At 40.0% G+C, this 7,720-nt stretch overlaps 1 protein-coding gene across 2 annotated transcripts in view; it reads right to left on the bottom strand.

The window, feature by feature from the left end:
* Positions 1 to 7,720, bottom strand: part of slx4ip (SLX4 interacting protein) — a 53,197-nt gene that overhangs the window by 38,748 nt on the left and 6,729 nt on the right. For both annotated transcript variants that reach the window (XM_014005952.1, XM_014005951.1), the window contains exons 3-4: positions 4,421 to 4,510; positions 4,189 to 4,315 (exon numbers count right to left, since the gene is read on the bottom strand). In XM_014005952.1, the coding sequence (XP_013861406.1) occupies positions 4,189 to 4,315; positions 4,421 to 4,510 (217 nt within the window). The remainder of the gene's footprint in view (positions 1 to 4,188; positions 4,316 to 4,420; positions 4,511 to 7,720) is intronic.

The raw sequence follows: 7,720 nt of genomic DNA, 5'->3' as shown, positions 1-7,720 counted from the left end.
CTCTCTATCTCTCTCTCTGAGAGAGAGAGAGAGAGAGAGAGAGAGAAAGAGAGAGAGAGACAGAGAGAGAGAGAGAGACAGAGAGAGAGAGAGAGAGAGAGAGAGAGAGAGAGAGAGAGAGAGACAGAGAGAGAGAGAGAGACAGAGAGAGAGAGAGAGAGAGACAGAGAGAGAGAGAGAGAGAGAGAGAGAGACAGAGAGAGAGAGAGACAGAGAGAGAGAGAGAGACAGAGAGAGAGAGAGACAGAGAGAGAGAGAGAGACAGAGAGAGACAGAGAGAGAGAGAGAGAGAGAGAGAGAGAGAGAGAGAGACAGAGAGAGAGACAGACAGAGACAGAGAGAGAGACAGAGAGAGAGAGAGAGAGAGAGAGAGAGAGAGAGAGCGGTGGGTAACCTGGAAGGCAGAGATGCAGCCACAGGAGAAACTTTATTAGAACGAGTGAACGCCTTGTAATCCCAGTGTCACCGCTCTGAACTGCTGTGTAAGGCTGGTTTAACTGCCCCTAAATGCTACCTGTAATAAACCTAACAGCTCCAGGGTCTTTGAATGCTTCGTCTAAGTTTCTTCAAAGTCATGTGAGAACAGATGAGGGGATCACGTTGAAACGAACTGTCTTAGTCAAATAGCTGCACAGTTTATTGATTTTTATCCATGTGTGCAACTGTGCAGGCGACAGTAGTTGTTTTTAATCATCACCCGCCACTAAAGGTGGAGCGATGGTGTACTTTGGCTCGTACGTGTTCATTTGATTGTACCATTAATGAAACATCTAATGCAGGGGTGTCAAACTCCTGTCCTCGAGGGCCGCTATCCTGCATGTTTTAGAGGTTTTCTTGCTCCAACACACCAGATTTTGATTGCTGGGTAATTAACAGGCTTCTGCCCAATTTGAAGAGTTAATTCAATCACTGAATCAGGTGTGTTGGAGCTGGAAAACCTCTAAAACATGCAGGATAGCGGCCCTTGAGGACTGGAGTTTGATACCCCTGATCTAATGCATGTGTCTTTGTCCCTTCCATCAGACCTGCCAAAGAAAAATAAAATTTTTCTGCTTAACTAAATATAAAGATTATTTTAATTAGATATTAGATTTGAAGGTAAATTTTAAATTTATTATTCAATGCAACAAATTAAACCAATTTTAAAGGTGAACAGTTACATAATTATCTCATCAGGTTCTTGCGCTGTTGGTTTTTAATAACTGTGAGCAATTTATTTAAATAACCCTGTATTAATGTTTTAAAATAAGCTATTTTAACCTCTTAAGAGACCCAAACTCTTGCATTGCATGCATTTTTGTCCACATATGTGGCGCCAGGTCCTAACGTTGATTATAAACTACATCTCACATAATAAATGTCAATTATTTAACCCGCAAATTGGCAGCGTCCTCCTAGGTGGAGGTGCACAGGATTCAAAAGTAGCTGGCAGTCGGCAAAATTCACCATGTAAAATCTACATAGATTAAATTTCGCCGGCTACTTTTGCAGCAGTTGTACTAGGAAATGGGAATTTCCCACTTACAAGTCGTAAATTTAAACTGGAACACTCCTAATGGGAATTCTCTGTCGAAAATTGGGAGAGTTCAGAATTCAAGATGGGCAGTTACTTATCACAGCTCAACAGTGAGTAAAACTCAATTATTTTTACTTTTAATAGTATTTCTGTATTGTTTATTTCACATTTAGTCAGTTGCACATGTAGTACTTTTTAGTGTTTTTATGAGGACGTGTTAAAATGCTGTTTCTATGCATGAAACACCAGGTAGAGCTCAGTTATTGTTTGTTAACGGTGCTCAAATTTAGCAATGAGATGAGAAAATGACGTTAAAGTTAAACACAGAACATTAAAGTTAATTACAACCATAACGCTCATGTGGCGATCTGTGAAAAAGCGTTTAACGCCCCTGGACTCATCTAATAAATCAGGCAAGACATTTTAATGAAAATCTCAAAAAGTCACTGGGTTTTCAATGAGAACTAAACAACTTTTGGAGTCAACCCAATTCAAGATGGCCGCTACAAGCAAAGCAATCTTAGCAAGCACAAAAATGGCTATAACTCTATCAGTTTTACAGATATACAGCTAAAATTTGGTGTGGTAGTAGCTGAGACTGATCCCTAACTCATACTCTGAGCGGGATACCTTGAAACGTCAGATGGCATTTTGAAGTTTTGACCAAAATTGCTATAACGCCACTACTTCTCTGAATCAAATTATCTTAGTGCAAAACTCTAGCATCAAAAATGGCGGGTGATGTGCAATCCTTCTAGCAATGCTTTTAATTATCTATGTATGTGTGAGCATTCAGGAGCAGAAACACAGATGCACACACGTCACATTAGCAGAAATGAAACGAACATTAGCCGATAGCCTGACATCTCTCATGAACAAATTTGCCTGACACATGCCAAGCCAAACTGTTCAAACACAATATAAAAATCTCATATCTGGTCTTGTCTGCACAGGTCACGCCCTGGGTGTAGGACGCCGCCATGTCCCAACTGGTTCTGTTGTCTTTACACCCACTCTCTCCTCAAAAAAGAAAAAAAATGTGAGTGTGAACATTTTTTTAAAGCTTTGTAATTTGATTCTCCTCCTACTCACTGAAATATACACGCTGTTTGCTTTGATGGAATAGGTAATGGTTTGAGGTCGCAGCCAAACTAAATAATTTAAGTAATTCTACAGTTGATGATAGACACGCCCAAGACAAAAAAACAAAAACAAACAGGAAAACAAGGATGACTTCATTCCAGAGCGCTGAGAAAAATTGAAGGTCTAAATAACAACATGAGGAAACACAAGGTGCGATCGCTGATAAATAACAAGGCGAAGACAGAAATGCAGCGTGAACGCTAAAGGCTGAATGACTTGGCAGATTTGATGACGTAGCTGAAGCTCAGTTGTTCAAAGTTAGGCGAGTAAAATGCAAGCTAATGTAGCAAAACATTAGCTTTTTCACAAAGGATGCAGAAGTATACACAAAAAGTAAGGATATTTGTGTTTGGTAGATTATTTCTTTGCTTCTTGGCAATAAATCTTAATCCGGTGGATAGTTCCCTTTTAAATGGCGCCACATTTGTAAGGAGTATGCATTTGTCGAATGAGCAGTAGAGCTGAGTTTGTCTGTTGCGCACATGAAAAAATCTGACAAATTTTATCTGTGAAACTGCTGTTTGGAGCTTCGGTTGATTAAATAAATAATCTACCAAACACAAATTTCAGTCATTTTTGAGCTAAGTTTGTGCTAAGCTAAATGTAGCTAAATGCAAAATTGGGTACCTTTTTCTTTTACTTAACRTAAAAATATGCTGAGTGCATTTTTTGGGTACACTACCAAACGGGTTAAATGCTTGCTAAAAGCAACAAATGGCTAACAAAACATTTTACATAGCTAGCCAAAAGCTAAAGTAGCCAAAAGATGGCTGAACAATAGCAAATGGTTAGCTGATAGATTAAAGTGCCTGTGACATGCATATTCTTCAAATACAAAAAGTCAAAGAAATCAAAGAAAACATCTTTATGGTTAAGAAAGTTGAAACAAAACACACGATTTGACCCATTTTGTCCTTTAACTGGCATATTTTCGTTTGAACTTGACTCAGCCAAAGTGAAACAGGAAGTGACATCAAAAGGGAACTCTTTAACAAAGAAAGCTCCCTGATCTTTGTTTATTGAAACAATGTTATTTGAACTCTGACTCTTCTTCATCTCTCTGATAGTGACTCACAATAATCTTAAGAAACATCAGATTGTTCTCTACAGTCTGTGTTGTTGGCTGTTGTAACAACGCTCTGTTCACAGGCAGACATTCCCCTTTGACATCACTTCCTGTTACTTTACAGGCAAAAATCTCAACAACTGTTCATCTCAGCTGCATGAAATTTCTTTCGCAATATTTTGTCAATGATATCTTTTCAAAAACGCTTTCATGTGTATTACAAAGATTTGACGTCACAGGCACTTTAAAGTGGCAAAAGGCTAGCAAAATGCTACAAAAGTAGCAGAATGTTAATTAAAAGCTAAAGAAAACAAAAATAGAGCCAGTGTGCTGACGTTAGCTACATGTCAATAAGGTTTGGAAGAAAAATCAAATGATAAAAAGAAATCGGTCACAATTTTATAAGTGCTGAATCAGAATTAACACAACAAACTATGCATTTAGCCACAATCTGAAGGGTTACCTTTAGCAGAAAAGGCCGAAGCAGGTGGCAGCTCCTTCCTGTGTTTGGGTTGTCTTCTGTTGTGGAGGAGCTCGGCGTACTGCTTCACCCTCTGGTCCACTGCRTCTCGAACCAAAGCTGTAACTTCCTAAAAGCACATTGTGGTTGAACACAGGACACAAGCTTTGATTTGTTGTTTTGTGAAAACACACACACACTTGTTTACAAGCAGGGCTCGTTTGTGTGTAATTACCTTGGTTTGGTTAGCAGTGAACCAATCGGTGGACGCTTTAGGGCCTTGGGGCAAAACATGAAGGTCCACCAGCAYAGCAAAGTTCCCACACTGTTGCACAAAGAGGAAGAACAGCCACGAGTTGCTGAGGATCACTGAGCACGTAGGCAACAAAGAAAGTCGGAGTGTGAGTGATTGACAGCGAGGCAAATCACTAAACGGCCTCCTGTGTCCTTAAACACCCCCCAGGCCTCTCACAGTTCCCTCCCGTCAAGTCATCTCATCKCTAAAAGATAAGACTCTGTTTCCTCTGTTCTGTAAGTTTTGCGGTACAGTAATTATCCTGAAAGCAACAACTTTCATGGTTTTCTAGAAGAAAACAAACGGCTGCAGAGTCACGACAAACTCTGAGAGGTCCGAGCAGCTGGAACTGACCTCCGCTGGTTAAACTGTTACATATTTYTCATGGCTGCTCTGACTCAGGTTTTACACATCAGAGCAGAAGCTGCCCGCTTCCAGAGCGACAAATGGATGTGGGTCTCGTGTGAACTTCGCCTCTCCCTGGACGTGGAAGTAATGGATGGACCGAGACCACCCACAACACGGCACAGAGGAGCAAACAGMACTGCCCCAAAACCCCGGAGCTGTAATGTGAAAAGAAAAAAAGAAGAAAAAAAAGCACCGAAGTGAAAAGAGTAAAAACACAGAAAGAAAGAAAAAAAATATTTTAGGACATAGGTTTTAGTTTCACGTTGGAGCAGCAAAGAAGGATGATTTATTCAAGATAAATCTTTTGTTCTGAGTCAGGCTGGAGCTGAACCATAACAGACAAGAAAAACAAACTTTACAGCAGATTTGTTCCTCTGATACCAGGGTGAGACCCCCAGCTAGGCCCTAAATCTGGACCTGAATGCTGAGTCAGCATTTACATTGTTTTCCTGTTAATAAACTTGAGGAAATTTGTGTTTGGTGGTTTTATCTTCTGTGCTACTTTTACCTTATAGCTAATGTTCTGTCACAGTTATCTTTAAGCTATCATTCACCTTCTATTAGGTTTTAGCTACAACTGTGCTGCTGTTAGCACATAGCTACTGTTCCGCTACTGTTCTGCTTAAGTTAGCTTTAAGCTATCATTCTCCTCCTTTTAGGTTTTAGCTACAACTGTGCTACTGTTAGCATATAGCCACTGTTCTGTCACAGTTATCTTTAAGCTATTATTCACCTTCTATTAGGTGTTAGCTACAACTGTGCTACTGTTAGCACATAGCTACTGTTCTGCTACAATTAGCTTTAAGCTATCATTCACCTTCTATTAGGTTTTAGCTACAACTGTGCTACTTTTAGCAAATAGCTACTGTTGTGCTACAGTTAGCACATAGCTGCTGCTCTGATACAGTTAACTTATAGCTACTGTTCTGCCACTGTTAGCTTTAAACTACCAGTATCTTCCTTTTAGGTTTTAGCTACAACTGTGCTACCTTTAGCTTATAGCACTGTTTTGCCACTGTTAGCTTTAAGCTATCACTCACCTCCTTTTAGGTTTACGTTAACTGTGCTAACTTTTAGCTTTAGATTTTGTTAAGCTACATTTTGCTAAAGTTTTGTCAAAATTAGCATGTTTTAACTTTAGCTGCTGTTCTCCTGCTTTAAACTTTTGCACAAATCATTTCAGCTTGTGTCCTGCTCCCTTTACTCCTTTTTTTATTTTAGCTTCTGTTCTGCTTGTTTAAGCTGTAACAGCTCAGTTTTATCTGTCGTAAACTCAGCTTTTACACTGAATTTCCACAGAAAACATATTTTTCCCTCCTAACTTACTTCAACTAAAAAATACATCTTTTCTTCTTGATTAAAAAAAACAACAGAATCAAGATGATTCACTACGTACCAAAAAATGCTGCACAGAGTTCTGAGCRAATCAAGCTGCCAAATACTTTACATAAATTTTTTCCCATGAGAGCGTTTCTCTTTCTGACTGCCTTGCTGTTTAAAAAAAAAATAAAAGAAATGAAGAGCTGTTTTTTTTTTGTTTTTTTTGTCTTTCTTATAACCAGAGGCGAGGGCGCCCCCATTTGATTAACGAGAGCAACATTCAGGTAGGTTTATAAAAAGCTGCATGTGGATCCTCACTAAAAACACTACGMATGACAAAAAGGTGGTTTAAAAAAAATCTGAGTTCCGCAGATCCTCGATTATATAAACGTGAGACCTGTCAGTGCTGTCTCATCCCTGTGGATCAGCATTCTCTTCCTTTGGTGACCTTTGTCTGGTAGCGGCCCACCGGTGACTGGTGGCCTCCTGCAACTATCCATGTGTGGGAAAGCCTGGCAACAAAGGGTCAGACCCTGTCAATCAAAACGCGGAGCCCTACGAGTGGACYTGACATGTGCTGAAAGGGGTTTTCATACAAAGACTTTAAGTCCCTGATGCTGGAGACCTGACGGATGGCTTTACATACGATTAGAAAGACTCGACCGCTCTGTAGAATCATAAAAACTCATCGGAGCCATCTTTAATGGCGGCCAAAAAAAAAAAAGGCGAACGAGGTTTTGAGTCAGACATCAAACGACCCCGAGTTTCTTTTATCACATTAGAGCGGCAGATGAGACGCCACTGGACGCTAACGATAAATAGCGGTCTGACCCRTCCACAAAAACAGCATGTGATCCCACGGGGGCCTCTCAGAAATGAGGGGAAGTTTGTCAGGAATGCAAACTAATGCAATCACCCTTAATGAGAAACCAATTAATTTGTCTGGCAAAAGTGCAAGTTGGGTGAGGAAGATTTTTTTTTTTTTCTGAAAAGAAAGGTCATTTTCTGCATCAGAACTTTGCTGTTTGGATGCAGCAGCTGGATTATTTTTTCTATACAGGAAAAATAACTTTAAACACAGCTGGTAACAAAAAAAAACAACTAATTTAATTAGACTGTAATCTGATCATGTGGTCCAAATTTGTCAACTTCCACCGATGAGCTCCTGGCTGAACTATGCCTCGACCTTTGACCCCTGCATTTTTCCTTTATGACCCAGCTATAGCCGCACTTTTAAGTTCGATTTTACGCTGAAAAGGGAATAAAACAAACAGGAATGTTAAAAAAAATAAACACTTTTGCAACGTTGCATCGCTGGTAAAGCTCGGAGCGAGTGGCGCTTTTGTTGTGAAATGTTTCTTAAAGAGCAGAGGAAGTAGTTCTTTTCATGACAACTAAAGTGGACCGGTGCTGCTTTTGTTGTCTGCCTTGCACGGGATTTCCAAACTCTGAGGCTGAGGTTGAAATCCTTCATTGTGTCTTTTGTGTTTGGACTCACGGGGGATGAATGGG

The sequence above is a fragment of the Austrofundulus limnaeus genome, unplaced genomic scaffold, assembly GCF_001266775.1.
Source record: "Austrofundulus limnaeus strain Quisiro unplaced genomic scaffold, Austrofundulus_limnaeus-1.0 Scaffold33, whole genome shotgun sequence".
NCBI lineage: Eukaryota > Metazoa > Chordata > Actinopteri > Cyprinodontiformes > Rivulidae > Austrofundulus > Austrofundulus limnaeus.
Note: the sequence above shows the minus strand (reverse complement) of the source record. Positions and strands in the feature narration are given on the sequence as shown.